Source organism: Peromyscus eremicus, chromosome 13, assembly GCF_949786415.1.
Source record: "Peromyscus eremicus chromosome 13, PerEre_H2_v1, whole genome shotgun sequence".
Lineage (NCBI taxonomy): Eukaryota > Metazoa > Chordata > Mammalia > Rodentia > Cricetidae > Peromyscus > Peromyscus eremicus.
Window position 1 is genome coordinate 9,195,625 of NC_081429.1, and position 16,054 is coordinate 9,211,678.

Here is a 16,054-nt window from a genome sequence, read left to right on the forward strand (position 1 = left end):
GCCCAGGGGCAGGTAAGGCAGGGTCCGGTGGGTGCAGCTCTTAGCTCAGGAATAATGCGCTTCCGGCAGCCAGGGCTTGGGGATGCAGGGTGGGGTGGAGGGCGGGCAGCATCTTTCTGTTCCTCCCAAGGCCTCGTCACTTTGCAGCTGGGCAGCTTCAGCAGAGTCCCCTCTGCCATGAGGTTCCTCCGCTCCTGCCGCCTGGACAACTATTCCCTGCTCGGCCTCCTCGTTCTCTTTCACCAAGGCTCTGACAGGTCCTGCCCACCTAGAGCTGAGAGGACTAGATTGCCTATGTCCCGCCTTGCCTCTTGGCTTAAAGTCTGTCTTGGACATGGGCTGAGATGGTGGCAGGCCCTCACGGTATATCCCAGAAAGGACGAAGAACCACTGTGAACTCTAAAGACAGCACCCAGCAATGGGGCAGCTTGCTTCCGGCACCTTCAGTGTATCCCAAATGTCGTGGTAAGAACTCCTTCCACCTCCAGAGGAGAGGGATGCTATGCTGTGAGCTGGGTCCTACTCAAGCAGCTGGTGAGTGGTGGGTCCCAGGTCTGTTTCCTTTCATCCAAGGCTGAGGCGAGTGCGTTAGCTCAGGTGCCACCTAACTAGGTGGTGGGAATAGAAACTTCACCTTGGTGTAACATGCCCATCCGAGGGCCCCTCCCTGGGGGCAACAAGGCCACTGACATTCCTGGTGCCCTACCCTGCAAGGGAGGGGAGGCTGCTCGGGACCTGCCAGCCCTTACATGCTGCCCTCTCGCTCCCTGTCAGTTCCACAGCAGGCCCTGAGCTGTTCCCATACCAGGTCCCTCAAGGTTATGGAGAGCAGCATCCCTCTGGAGGGAGGTCTTGGCTGCCGGTACTGTGACCTGAGGGAAGGTGCTATGCTGTACTTCTGCAGGCAGAGTGATAAGGATGTCCCTAGGAGAGGGAGCCACCCTATACAGGGCATCACCTGAGCTAGCATCACAGAAAGGGCCACCATATTCTAGCGATCTGCCATTTGGGGCCCAGAAGTGGCTCAGACACTAAACCTGCCCTGAGGAACTATCTAGTCTGGTCCAGTCACAAAGAGGCATGCAATGGTGATGGTGACGGGTCACACATGGGGCCTCTATTGAGCCTCAGCCAAACCCCGAGTCAATTCCCAGGCCACCAAGGAGGTCACCTCCTAATCCCCAGGCATAGGGTGGGAGGCCAGACCACATGGAAAGCACATAAGATAAGCCGGAGCCTGGGCCAGGGGCAAGTGCCCTATTGAAGGCAGTAGGGGGCCAAAGCTGGCCTGACCAGGAGGAGCAGGCCTCAGCATGCAGTGCGCAGGGGTTGGTGAGTCAGGAAAAGTGTTATGGTGCAGGGGTTTGAGGAGATCTGCTCTCTTAGACTGGGTCTCCATTGCTGCTCTCAAGCAATAACTGTGTACACGGGATAACTTCAGTGGGAGTTAGGGCAGGAAACCCAGCCTCCTGAGAGCCACAGTCCAACCGTGTAGGAACCCTGATGGGAGGGGCATCCTGAGGCATGGGTGATTAGTTAGGGGTGTTGTCACAAACCCACAGGTCCTGACCCAGCTGAACCAAGAGCCCTGCACTCTTTTGTCACATTGGGGTTACCTTACTACTCTCAACCAAGTGGGCCACTTTCGTTTGCTTTCTTCCCATTTCCAGATTAGGTATCTGGGTCCACAGTGTGACCTCAGCTACGATGACCTCTACCCACAGGGTGGACAGAAGAGAAGGGACAGTGCCAGCAGCAGCAGCCAAGCAAGAAACTCCGAACCCAGCACCACCAGCGCCCAGGTGGGGTGCCAGGCACCCTCCCCTCCTCCCCATTATCCCTGCAGCTCCGCTTGGCAGCTGATGGTCCGACACAACATGTCTGGGGTTGAGCTGCCCTGCATAGTCTCCCTACTCCACGGTTCTTTTCAGAGGTCACCTGCCACGCTGCATCCAAGCCCACAGACCTGCCTCTACCCCACTACTTTTGTCGCCCGAGCTCCTAAGGAGTCACGAAGAGGGGATCGAAACACCCGCTGACAATCTGCACAATTAAGTCATCCGAGCTGGTGAAGGCTAGTTTTTTGGCCAGTTTCCCGCGTTCAGCCCCCTCACCCTCCTCCAAAACACGTCAGATGAGAACTGGAGCCCTGCAGAAGCGGCTAGAAAGGGCGTAGGGAGGTAGGAGCTGATGTGGGGGTGCAGGTGAGCAGAGAAGCGAGGGACCAGGACAGAGTGCTGGAAGCGCAAAGAGAGAAAGCCGGGTACAGTGAAGGATGGAGAGGAGCAAAGGGGTGCCGAATTCAGCAGGGGGCGGGGAAGTCCATGATTGGCCAGGCGAGGACGTGATGTCACGTCCGGCGAGGGAAGCCCTGCCTCAGCGGTCCCCCCCCCGCCCCGCCCCCGCCCCCACAGGTGGTGCCTCCGCCCTGAGTGTTGGGTTTGGGGGAAGGGGGGGTGGCGCCTTCGAGGACCCTGGACTCAGCTTTGCGTCCCAGGCTCCCCCTCCTCCTAGAGCAACCGAGCACATCACGTGGACTGGAAGGGCCTCCCCCCTCCCAAGAGCGAAGGAGCGCCCGGTGCGCCCCGATCGTGCCCCCAGCCGCGCCCCGCCCCGCCCCTCCCCGCCCGGGCGCTCCCCTCTTCCCGCCCGCGCTCCCCGCCCCTCCCTGCCCCTCTCCGCGGCCGCCGTGGGGCCGGGCGGGCGGCGGGGGAGGCGCAGAGCCGGGACTGCGCGTTCGCCCGCCGCGCTCTGGGCGGCCCGACTGAGCGGCTGGACCTCGCGCCTCGCGCCTCGCGCCCCGCGCCGCAGTCGCAGCCGGCTTTTGTTGTCTCCGCCTCCTCGGCCGCCGCCGCCGCCGCCGCCTCTGGACCACGAGCCGCGCGCGCCGGGACCTTGGCTCTGCCCTTCGCAGACTAGGCTGAGCGGGCCGGCCGGGAGCGAGGGAGGCGCGCGCGGGCGGCCAGGGAGCCGCGGGCCCCACGCCATGGAGCTCCGGGCCCGAGGCTGGTGGCTTCTGTGCGCGATCGCCGCGCTGGTCGCCTGTGCCCGCGGGGACCCCGCCAGCAAGAGCCGGAGCTGCAGCGAAGTCCGCCAGATCTACGGGGACAAGGGCTTTAGCCTGAGCGACGTGCCCCAGGCAGAGATCTCGGGTGAGTAAGGGTGCGGCGTCCCGGGGCTCCGGACCCCAGTACTTAGGAAGAGGTCTGCTCTGGGCCCCTGACCCGTGCGCCAGAACCCGCCACCCAGACTTGGAGTGGCCTCCTGCTCCTCAACTGCTCTGTACCCCGCGGCCCTCGCCTCTAAGCTCCGATCCGCTCTGTTGCTTCCCAGTTCCCGGTCACTACGCGCTGGAGTCCCTTCCCCATAGCGCTGTTCTGGCCCGGCTAGGGACGAGGGGACGCCGGCGCGGTGCACTCCCTTTGGGTCAGGGTTGGAGCTGGGCGTCTTCAGCCCCTGGCTTGGCCCAGTGTGCGGCCGGGGCGACAATCCCAGCTCCGGGGCAGCGTGCCTGCCGCCCTTGTGGTGGATCAAGCGGTAGCTGTGGGGCGGTCTGTTGGGGCACAGCTCCCACTGGCAGCGGGCTAGGAACTTCTCTATGCGGACCTCTCCCAGAGGCGTCAAGGTTCTACTTAGGAGTTCCCGTGGGTCCAGGGCAGGAGCAGCCTAAGTGGGATTTAGGGGAGGAGATCCTATCCTTCAAGCCTGGATTCCAAAGAAATGTGAGCCTGCTGTGGGCTTCAGGCGACCCCCGGGTTCGCGGGGATTCCTACCCTGGAACTTGTGCCCGCCAGCGCCCCGGCCCTAGCGCACTCGTGGTCGGGCCGGGCACTTGGGGCCGCCTGGAGCTGCGAGCCCAGCTGCAGGTGGTCGGCGTCTTGGATCCCGCCCAGGGGCCTTGTCATCTCTTTGTAAGAAGAGCGGCCCTCCTGGCGGCGGCCTCGGCCCTGCAGCTGCTGAGAGCAGCTCTTCCCCTCCCTTCCCTTCCCTTCCCTGCTGCCTCAGGAGCTCTGGGAACCGAATCTTTATGAGCTTGGAGCGCCCATGCAGTGTCCTAAGGACCTCCCCAGCCCCAGGCTTCATCCTTAAATGTGTGCGGAGTTTCCCTGAATAAGAGCAACACCAGGGCCTTGGTGAGCAGGGAATTCCTGCTGTAGGGTTCTTCTGAAACTGAGGGGGCTTGCAGGCTAGAGGCCAAGCTCAAGTGGTACTATAGGCATTCTGAATGAGGACAACCAGAGGGGGTGGCCTGTGGCCTTATCTTGCTTAGGAGTGGCAATAAATAGCCAGGCCCTGGGGAGAGACAGAACCACAGACACCTTGCTTGGCCTGAGTCTCTTGGCTAGCTCCCCCTCAAGTACCTCCAGTACAGGCCTTCCTATACCTCTCTCTGCAGACAGCCCGGCCATGTCAAGGCCACACCTCCTGCGCTTCTCTGGGCACTGTCCACCTGGGTGCGTGGCAGCAGAAGGTACCAGTATAGTTTGGTTGGTGCTTGCTGGCTTTCTCCCCTCCTCCAAACACACATAAATAGGAACTGATACCGGGCATCCTTGCCTACCTCTGATCCCTGCCAGACTCCAGCTCCACACACACACCAGTCTGACACCTTCCAGCCTACAGCTCCCCATGGCATGGCCAGGCCCACCCATCTTAATGCCTTCTTGGGGACCTTCTTGAGCTTGTACCCACTCACAGCTACTGTGCCCATGCAGGCAGTGTGGGTAGTGACAAGGACATGGAGAGGGCAAAATAAAGAGGCAGAGGTGTGGCCCTTCCAGAGATCCTGGGTCTTACTGCCCTGGGCTTGGGGAATGTGGGGAATTAGGAGCTTAAGACAAGCAGAATGCATTGATGTCTGTGTAGGCTGTGGGTACTGTCCATGCAGCTGCGGTGTGTGGGAACCCTCCAGAATTACAGCAGTCATACCAGTTGGGGCCCAAAGTTTGTTCAGGGTCACCCCACTTCCTGACATGCAAGGCTGGGGACTGTGTTCTTCCACCGGCCCTACTGGTGCTCCTCAGAACTGGTGCCACACTTCCCTGGGACCCCTTGGGCTGCACCTCACAGCCCTCAGAGTGGGAGAGAGAATGCCTGCAAGCCCCAGGACCCTGAAAGAGAGTGTTAGCACATGGACTGAGAGAAGCAGGGTGGCCCCCAAGATAGCTGGAGCCCAAGGGGCAGCCAAGCTCAGGGTCCTGTCCGGTTCTGAGCCACCAGACCTGGACTCCAAGGACCAGGCGCCCTCTGGTGGCCCCTGGTGGCGCAGTCCTCCCTAGAGCTCTAACTCCTGTGTGAACCCTTTTCCGCAGTCTCCAATCTAGACTTCCGAAGAGCGCTCTCCTCTGAGGAATACGGGAATCTCCCAGGGGCTAGATACCTGCTGAGGTTCTACTGGGGTCAGTGGGTGGTTGGGAGAGAGGAAGGGTGGCCCATGGGCACAGGGGTGCCCTCTCCTGCCCCTGTTTAGTTTTCTGGGTGGCCTGGCCAAGTAGCAGTGACAACAGCTGTCCCGTTCCATAGATGAGACGCAGCCAGGGGAGGCAGCCATGACGGTGGTGTCCTCCCTCTATGCCAGGGCGCTGCAGGGGAGCAAGGTCTGGGGGAAGTTGCTAGGAGCCCACTGATGAGTCACAGCCATGGTCAGGCAGGTCTCTCTTGGCTGGCAGGACTATTCTGGGTCATGCGTGTGACTGAGCTTGCCCCGTATGGCTAGTACTGCACCAGGGTGTCCACTTTGGCCTCTAGGGTCAGGAACCGCCCCTGCCTGCTCTCTGTTGTCAACACAAAGCCTATCCAGTCCACTGGCCCCAAGTAGGTTCTTAGTGAACGACTGCATACACTTGCCTCTCTCCTGCTTCACGGCAGCATGGGGATAGAGGATGGGTAAGGCCTTAGCGGAACACATGCAGCCCTCCTTGGGGTCTCCAGCCTGGGCAGAATCAGAAGAACTTAGAACTGCCGAGCTTCTCCTGTGCCCCAAAGTCACAGTGTTCCTGCCTGCCTGCCTGCCAGTGAGGGTGGGCATCTCACACCGGATACACACTGAGTATCCCCTAAACTCCCAGCAAGACTCTTAGTGCCCTCTGTGGGCTGGCCTTCTGTGCAGTAGTAGTTGAGAATCTGAGGTCCTTGGGCCTGCAGGCCCCTCCCACCTCTTAGAGTTGTCTGGCTTTCTCCAGAACCCAACAGAATCTCTCCCTCACTGGAGGCCTGGCTCTCGGAAGTCACTGGCACATTCCCCACTCTGGACCAAAAGTTTCTGTGTGCGCTCTTCCGCCCAGGGAGAGACACCCCCTTTGTGGCTCAGCATGAAACCCAAGGTGGTCCAAATCCCCTGATGTGCTTCTAGGAGCTTGACTTTCATCATCCCCAACACAACGCTGGGCTTCTGTGTGCCCAAGGGAGCCATGATCCGGCAGGGCCGAGTGCGTGATGCAATGGCCTGGGTCCTTGCTATAGCCCTGAGGCTCCCATGCTGGACAGGCCATCCTGCTTCTCCATGGAAACACCCTCTCTCGGTCTCCAGGGGATTTGTGTAGCGTCAGCACACACGGCAGAGGTGGTGGTGTCCATCAGCTGAGGGTGTTCATTGTGAACTGGGCTCCGAAGACACATTTTCACAACTTCATGAAAGGGCCGATGTGAACCACTGGACAGAAGAGAACATCGAGGCCAGAGAGGCCACATACCTTTCTTAGGGCACTGTCTGGCTAATCCCAAAGCCTGTGCTGGCAGCTGTACCTCAGTAAAGACCTCCTTTACCAGAGCAGACCTCCTTTACCCAGGCTCTGTGTTCTGGAAGTCTCATGCTCTCTCAGCGTAGAGGCCTGAAGTAGGATTTCGCAGCGCAAGCCTGGTGGGCCTCACAGCTGCTTTCTGTGCTCTGGTTCTCTGCCTTCAGCTCCTTCTTTGGGTCTAGAAATTCCTTTAACTACCCAGACCAGAATGACTTCCCAGGCTCAAGGCCTGTGACACAGGGTGGCCTCGGAATATGCATAGAGGGACCCTTGCTGTGCTTCTTGTCAGCTAAGGACAGACCCCCCAGATTGTCAACCACTGGGAGAGGCAAGCTGATCTACCTGGGGCTAAGTCCCCAAATATTAGTAGACAGGCAGATGCCCTGGAGTATGGGGTGGGTCTGCCAATGACAGTGGTCCCAGACGGCTGTTAGAGCAGGCCCCTAGTGACAGTGCCCGTGGCCTTGGAAGCCCCCAGCCCACCCTCGAAGCATTGGGGATATACTGGCATGCATGCCAAGCAGCAGGGCTGAGCTTAGACCCAGGTAGGTTCAGTCAGTGTGTGAACACCCCTTCTCTAACGCCGTGGTTCTGTAACACAGCTATCACCTGTGACGTAAGGGATGGGAAGGGAAAGACGGACTCCTCCTTAAGCCAGGCTGGCCTTTTCAGGTTGGGTCTAGAGTGATTTGGGGGGTCTTTCCTATGTCAGGACCTAGGCTGAGGGGCCCCCGGGTTAGAGCCTCTGTCCAGCCCTGACCTAACCTGGCCATGGGCACAGTCATCTGGCGTAGGATGCTGCTCACCTTCAGTGCCTCCTGCCCCAGGCCCAATACCCTGCTGATGTCCTGCTGTCAGCCTTTCTTGTGAAGTAAGAAATTTGTAAGTAAGAAGGACTATTTGAAGTCTCCTGCGTGGGAGTGTTGGGGCACAGTCCCCTGGGGTGGTGTGGTCCTCCCTCCCTCGGGCTCAGCTCCACTCATCCCCACCCCGCAAAGAGGCTGCTGTTCTGGGTGAGAGCACAGGGCAGCCAGGGGTGAGCTGAGGGTGCCTAGACCTCTTAGTTACTCTCCGTCATCACCTACATGTCAGGGAAACTCTTGAGTGTGAGAGGAACACAGTGCCACCCCATTGATGACTCTGTAGGGACCAACCAGCCTTACCACCTCCCCTGCGTATGCCCTCAGCATTATCTCCCACTGGCTGCGCATTCCCCTTGCACATGACTCCTGTGCCCACATAGGGGCACTTCTGCCACTGTTGGCCCCAACATTCCCTGACAGGCACATACACTCCTGATTAGAATCTCACCTGAGCAGGTGTTAGGTACATTCAGGTAGTGAATGCTCCAAATTCTCCCTGTGTGCCAAGCAGAGGACCAGCCCTGGAAACTGTCAGTATTTCCATTTCCCAGAGCCACAATACCAAAGCGCAGCAAACAGATGTAACTGCAGATGTTTCGTGTATTGCCTCGTGGTTTGGAATACTGGGAAGCTGAGACCCAGGCACCAGGCAGGGTCTTCCCTTTCTGGAGCTGTGGGAACACGTGAGTCCAGCCTCTCCCACCATCCTGACTGGTGCTCCTGGCTTATAAACCCACATCTCCATCTTCACATAGCTTCCCCCATATATATCTATCACTGAATTTCTCCTTATCAAAACACCAGTCATCTTGGGTTAGGGCCCGCTCACATGCTCTTCATAGTTAACGTCTGCAGAGACCTCATGCCCAAAATAAAATTACCTTCTCGAGTTTGGGTGGGGGAGTCATACTTCCACATGCAGGTTCTGGGGACTCGGTTCAGCAAGGAATGACACACCATGATACCTCTATCTCATTCTCAGCACTTGTTGGACATTTCCACCTGGCTGCAGAAATCTTGGGCTCTCTGTCTTGGAGTCGTACCTCTCCCGACCTGCTCCATGCCCTGCCTACCTGAAGCCTCAGCAGAGGTTCCTGTCCCCATGGCTGCCCCTGCCTCCCCGAAGGACCTTCCTTCCATGTTGGGTGGCAGGCCAGGATTCTCTGATGTTCTAGATCTGACAGTGCTCTGTCCGTGGCCAGAGCTGTGTTAACCCAGTGACACATCTCTGTGGTATGTCACAGAAGCTGGGTGGGTGGGTGGGTAACGAGGTTGTGGCCTGAAGATCCCCGGCTGGCTGGCACTCAGTGGCACCGGTGTAGCTCAGACAGGCCACCTGTGAGCAGAAGAGTCAAGCCAGGTGGGAGGCTCAACTCTGGGGCCAGCTTCTCAGAGGACAGCAGAGGAGCGAGGGGCGGGACAGACTGGGTTTGGTGGAGAGTCCCACAGCGTGCCAAGCAGGCCGCCTCCCCCGGGGCAAGGCCCAGCCAAACAGGCTGCTGCTCATTTGTGCAGAGTGCTCCCTAGATTCTGAGGACTTGGCCAGGTGACAGGGCAGCCCCCGGGGGCTTCATCAATCTTGCTCCCTGGCCATCTGCCCAACCTCCCCCCACCCTGGGAAGCGTGGGCCATGACAGAGGAAAGCAGAGACAGAGCCCAGGGCCTCGGTGAACTGAACCTAGAGACCAGTGCCAGAAGGTCAGCCTCTTGTTGTCTTCGTGTGGGCACTGCACGTGCATGAAGCAAGCTGTTAGCCCCAGTCGACGCAATGGCCTGTGTCTGGGCAGCTCAGAAAGGAACCCCTGCAAGATGCCTAGGGGATAGATGCTCCCAAGCTCCTGGTGGGCTGAGCACTGCTTAGCATGCACACGGGAAACTGAGTCCCAGAGACGGAGCCCAGGGCAGAGCCTCACTGGAGGTCTGCTGCACTAATCAACTCCCGTTCTGGGTAAGTCACTGTCCCAGCCCAGACTTGGCAAGTGCCTGTGTGGGTACCAGCTGATGGTGCTAACCTGGGCACTGTGAATGAAGCACAGGAGACCTTCAGGTGGGCCCGTCTCATAGGTGCTGAACGTAGTGTGAGATCATAGGGTGGAGATCTGGTTCTCAAGACACAGACTCCCTCAGGTACAAGAAGGAGCAGAGGACTAAGGCATCAGAAGCCAGTACTGGGAGGATCTAGTCCGGAGGGTATAGATCCTCAGGGGCCATGTGGGGACACATCATCTTGGCGAGCTGACCGACAGGACAGAGGCGCAAGCTAGGCCCCTCCTCAGCTGGCCACACCCAGGTAAATCTCTTAAGGTCAGAGCTGGCCCTTTCACTGGTCACAGATGCCTGAGCCAAACTGGCCTGCCGCCTCCTGAGGGACAGTGGAAAGCTGGCCAGGCTGGAAGGTGCAAGACTTTTTTTTTTTTTCCACTTCAGTCCCTGACTCAACACATTTAAGTTCTAGTGAGAAATTTAGTTGGGGCTTCCAGGACCTTCGAAATCCAGTGATCCCCAGACTTCAGCACTGTGGTCCTGAGCCTCAGCCACACCCACTGGCCTATGGTGAGGATGGTGTGCTTGGGTTGCAACACTACCAAATGTGAGTCTGGGGGGTACTGGCGAGGCCTTGAGCAGATAGCCCCCTCCTTATAAGCTGTCCTGGCTCCCTGTAGCCACAGAAACACCTTCAAAGGTGTTCCTAACCACCAAGGACAGCTGTGGATCACATCCCAGGCTGTGACCTGTGACTGGCCATCCTTACTGCTGTGTCTGGGGCGTCTTCATTGTCTGTGGCTATCTGTGGTCCTCTGAGTCCATCCGCATGGTGAACCGTGGTGACGTCTGAGTGTTTCCTCAAGCGTCTTGGCCACAAGTGCCCACCAGAGGCTGGAGGGCTGCAGGGACTACATCCCGCCCACCTGTGACCATCTGCCAGTCTCCGGGGAGAAAGCTGATGCCACTTGCTGCCAGGGTTGGCTCAGGCGTTTACACGTCTGCAGTTGTCATGGAGCTCGGGACACACTGGACCACGCAGCTATCTAAAAAGATGAGGCTATTAGTAATTCACTGTAATTCTTTATAAGTTACCAAAATTCCTAGTAATGCTCCATTTCTAACCTGTGCCTTTCCCCTACTCTCATTGGATCAGTACCCAGGACTCTCTGTACATCCTGGTATCTTAGGACTCCAGGTGGGCACATCTCATCCAATATGTATGCATATAGAGCTCTGGGCCAGTTGCCATAGGTCAGATGCTCTGGGCACACCACTCCATGAGTGAGGTGATATTCCTAACCAGGATCCACTGTGTGGAACTTTGGCAGTACACTGTTCTTAGCCGTTAGTGGGTGCTGTTTTTACCAACTCCCAGGAGTTGGTAGCGTCTTCCAAAAACATCATCAGCACCCGGAGAAGCACTTGAGTTGGAGTTGTAGGCCCCAAAGTCAGGGGAAGCTTTGGATGGGGAGAGGAAATGGAGTTGGATCCAGAAGGGTGACAAATAGGTAGTAAGCAGGGTAGTGCAAGCCAGGAGTCCTTACAGGAACACAAATGGAACTCAGAGTTCAGGCATGTGGCTAAGGAGACTGGCCCCCAACCAGGCTGCAGCATGTCCTTGCTAGGAACAATAGGGTTAGGACTTGGCCGGTATAGAAACCACCAATAATGGCAGGTCCCTTTAATTTTGTAGCAGACAGCTTGGAATGTGGCACCACCACAAGCTGAAAACTCCAGTGGACATTAAACCTGCTGCCAGGTCTCACAACACAGTGTATTCATGGGGAATTCACAGTGCACCACCGTGTTCTGTAATATTCTGATAAATGCTTACTGAGTTTTATAAGAAATAGAGGCTAGCTCCTTGGGGCAAAGAGAAGCCCCCAGATGGCCTCCATAGTCCTCTCATTTCATGCTTCAAAGCGAAACTCAGTCCTGAGGAGTTGACAGCCTCCACCAGATGGCACCAGGGCCTAGAACAGAGCCCACGTCCAACTGTGTAACCAGCCTGGTGGGGCAGGGCCAATCTGTGACCAGGAGAGCCTGTCACTGTGAGAGCTGGGCTGAGCAGTGAGCGTGACGACCAGTCTGGACAGTGATGAGGTTTGGGAGGTTCACAAGGCCCCCTGAAACCTCAGCGCTGCTGCTGGAGCACCTACTGTGTGCTGGGTGCTGTTCTTGGTGCTGACACATGGCGGCAGACAGAGCACCCTCAAGCTGTGCGTCTGATAGTGTCAGCAAAGGCAAGCAGATGTCAGTTTCCCTCTGAACATGGTCCCTTGCTTGGCACATGATCAGTTGTTGCTGAGCTCATTTAAAAGGATTAAAAGTACATGGTTGTGGGGTGCCGGAGACCACCGTGATGGCTCAGCAGGAAAACATATTTGCTGCACCAGCCTGAAGACCTGGTTGATCCCCAGAACCCATGTAAAAGTGAAGAGAGAACTGAGTGCATGAAGTTGTCCTCTGACCTCCCCGTGGAGCACCATGACACACACCCTACATGGACACATATACATACACAATAATAATAAGTACGGGACGGGGGGGTACAAGCATGGCTCAGCGGTGGAGCTCTGACCTAGAACATGCAAGGCCCTCAATTCTGTCCCTAGTACCAGGAAAAAAAATGCTGGAAAATGAGGAAGGCATCAGATTGTCAGCATTGAGGCTGACAGCCACACCTGCCTGAGTGACCCAACCCTAGGCTGCACAGGACAGGCCCAGGGCTCCCAGACCACTGTCCTTCTGTGCAGCCCTGGCTTTCTCCTGACATATCAAGATGGCTTAAGAAGTCCTGGCTACCTGTCCAGTCAGCGTATGAAGGTTCCCAGCCTTCTGTGTTAGCTTGTGTAACTCTTGCCTTTGGCTGGGCACATAGAGCTTTGCATTGACCTGAGGAGCCAGCCTCTGTTTCCCACAAAAGTCACCAGGCTTACTCGGCCTGATTTCTTATAGCTCGGGGTGGCACCACCCACAATGGTCTGGACCCTCCCTCATCAATCACTAATTCAGAAACTGCACGCCATTCCTAAGGAGAGGTTTTCTCAACTGAGGTTCCCTTTTCCCAATGACTCTATCTTGTGTCAAGTTGGCATAAAACTCTCCAGAACAGGATCCAACCCATAGCTTGTGTTCAACCCAAGCTTGTTCTACCACCTAATCACACCCCCAACCCTTTTTCCTTTTTATTCAAGCTAAAACTACAGCCCAAGAGATGGTACTGCCCATATGTCCGATGGGTCTTCCACTTAATCCAATCTATAAACTTCCTCAAGACATACCCAGAAGTTTATCTTCTAGATGATTCTAAGTCCTGTCAAATCGATATACTAACCAACACAAGGGTGGTGGTTACACCAGTGGCTGAGAGTGTAGGGCCTGTCTCTAAAGCAGGGCAGGACTGGAAGTCAGCTCTGTGGATCCAGTGTGGGTACCTTAACCTCTGCCTCCTTTCTCAAGTAGAGCTCCCTGAACTGCCCTGGAAGACACAGTCCATTCTGGGTGTTAGGATGTAGCCAGGTTCTGTACCCAGACCTCCAGAGCTTCTGTTTGGCACAGTGGACAGTCTGGGGTCATTGTGGTGGCATCTGAGCCATGCAGAATGGAGACAGGAAGGCTGTTTGTGCTGTGTGCAATGGCACAGTGACACTCTGAAGGCATGTGTTGGCTGGGCTGTTGGGGGAAAGCCACACCCTTGGCGGAGAACCACCTCTTAAGGACAGTGACCTGTTCAGTGGCCATTATCCTAGCACTGTGAGACACCCCACAGAATCCAGTCCTGGTCTGTTGGACCATGCTAGTCTATCTCTGCTCAAGAGCAGCTCTATGCTGACTTGGCCATGTGACTCTGGACTGACTGCTGTACCTCTGTGTGTGTTCTGTGCCCCTCTTGGGGAACAGGGAGGTCCATTCCTCCCCAGTGCTGGTTTCTCCAGGCAGGCTGTGAGTGGGGGGATCTCAATAGAGAGAGAAGGCCGGCATCTAGGGAGGCTGAGGAGCCATGGGGGCAGGGAGGTCCTGGCTGCAGGGAGAGATCCAAGCCAGCATCCCACAGTGCTCCTTCCCGAAGCCCTGTCAGCCACTCAGCTGCTTCTCACTGGTCCCATCATGGGAAGCCAGGAATTGCGAGGAGAGCAGTGTCCCCGGGATACAGCAGCAGAGGAGACAGGGCTGTGTGGATGGCAGGCCAGCAGTCACTCTCAGGGCCAGGGTTGAAAAGTAGAAGTTGACTTGTAGGAAGGAAGCCGAGAAGGGGCCCCTGGGAACATGAGTCCCAGGAAAGGTAGGCGGGAACGGGAGTGTGTCAAGGGACCAGCCAGCAGGGAGGGCTTCTCTGTACTGCATCCCATGGCTCTGACACAGTCCTGATGCTCCCTCGGGGATCCAAGCTGCCTGCCCTGAGCTCCACTCCTACAGAGCAGTGCCACTGGACCCCTGTGTCCCTCTGCCTGACAGTAATCACTGGCATGAGCCTGAGCATAGACAAGGAGGGGCCAAGACACCACTCAGAAGACAGCTGGGTGAGCATCTCTGAGAATCACTTGAGGCAGAGTGGTCCCATGATGCCACTTGCTCCTTAGACCCCAGAGGGTAGGTCTGACCTTTGGAGAGTAGGGACTGTGCAAATGACCAAGACAAGACTCTGCTAGGTAGGAGGCCCAGGAGTGCTTGGTGGGTTGGGAGGGGCCTTTCTGGAGTGGGTTGTGAGACTGTCACCAGTGGCAGGATAGGTGGCCCTCCCTATCCTTGCAGGCACTTGCTAGCAGCCTGAGGCCTCATTCTCAGAAAGCTTGGTCAGGGCCAGATAGGAACTGTGCCGGCCAGTTCACAGGCCACATCTGGCTCCAGGCAAGGCCCTTCGGGCCCTGGTTTTGCAGGTGAGGATTCATCTTCATCCCTAGGACTGCTGCTGGGCTAAATGAGGTCCCCAGAGTCTCTCATACCAGCCAAGCCTGGGCCAGGGGAAAGCGCAGCATTGGCCCCGGAGTCTGATGTGGATGAGTCACTTCACAGCTAAGAACCTCAGTCATCCCCTCTGAATTGTGTGCTTGTGGATGTATGTCCACTAGTGACAGTGACTTCAGTTAGGCCACACTTCATGTCTTAGTGAGGGTTTCTATTGCTGCAATGAAACACCATGACCAAAAAGCAAGTTGGGAAGGAAAGGGTTTCTTCTGCTTACATTTCTGTATCACTGTTCATCTGAAATCAGGACAGGAACTCAAGCAGGGCAGAAACCTGGAGGCAGGAACTGATATAGAGGCTGTGAAGGGGTGCTTGCTTACTGGTTTGCTCAGCCTGCTTCCTTATAGAACCCAGGACCACTAGCCCAGGGGTGGCTCCACCCACAATGGGCCCTTCCCCTTTGATCACTGGTTAAGAAAATGCTTTACAGCTGAATCTTATGGAGACATTTTCTCAATTGAGGCTTCCTCCTCTCTAATGACTCTAGCTTGTATCAAGTTGACGAGAAACTAACCTGGTTTTGGTTGTTTTACTCTTTGCTCTTTTGGGGGCCCACCACCCAGCAGGGGGGAGGAATAGAGAGTTTGTGAGTTTTGACTTTCAACTTAATACAATCTAAATACAAATAAATCACACATGGAGGCTCATTCTTTTCTTATAAATGCCCTGCCTTAGTTTGGCTTGTTTCTAGCCAGCTCTTAAATTATCGCGTCTACCTTTTGCCTCTTTCTCTTAATCCTGTGTATCTTACTTTCACCCTTACTCCGTGGCTGGCTGTGTAGCTGGGGGCCTGGCCGCTAGTGTCCTCCTCTTCTTGTTCTTCCTCCTTCTCCTTCTTCTCCATCCTCCATCTTCTTAATTTCTCCTCCCGTTTATTCTCTCTGCCTGCCAGCCCCACCTAGCCTTTCTCTCTGCCCAGCTGTCAGCTGTTCAGCTCCTTGTTAGACCAATCGGGAGTTTTAGACAGGCAAAGTATCACAGCTTCACAGAGTTAAGCAAATGCAACATAAAAGAATGCAACACATCTGTGCATCACTAAAACAAATGTTTCACAGCATGCACAAATGTGACACATCTTAGTATTCCACAACACTAACCAGTGCACCCCACAAAGGACTGCAAGACGCAGGCAGCCATGACAAGGCAGACCACCCCACTGGGTAGATAGTGACTGGCTTCTCGGCATGGTGTGTCATTACCAACTGAACCTCTGTCCCCGTTAAACACTAATCCCCTGTTCTAGTTTATTTCGCTGCTATGGTAAAAACACCCTGACCAAAAGCAACCTAGGAAATGAAGGGGGTTTGTTTGACTTGCATTTCCAGGATATAGACCATGATTACAGGGAAATCAGAAGCAAGAACTTGAGACATCTAGACACATCACATCCACAGGAAAGAGCAGAGAGAAGCAAATGCATCTTTGCTGACAGCTTGTTTGCTGTCCGCTAGCTTACTTCACTCTCACACAGGTCAGGGCCCAGCTTAGGGGATGGTG

At 56.2% G+C, this 16,054-nt stretch overlaps 1 protein-coding gene across 1 annotated transcript in view; it reads left to right on the forward strand.

Annotated features, from left to right (window-relative positions):
- The first annotated feature begins 2,986 nt into the window (after positions 1–2,986).
- The window catches only part of Gpc1 (glypican 1), a 28,238-nt gene continuing 15,170 nt past the window's right edge, over positions 2,987–16,054 (forward strand). Inside the window, exon 1 of the mRNA XM_059278148.1 lies at positions 2,987–3,152. Within this exon, the coding sequence (XP_059134131.1) occupies positions 2,987–3,152 (166 nt within the window). The remainder of the gene's footprint in view (positions 3,153–16,054) is intronic.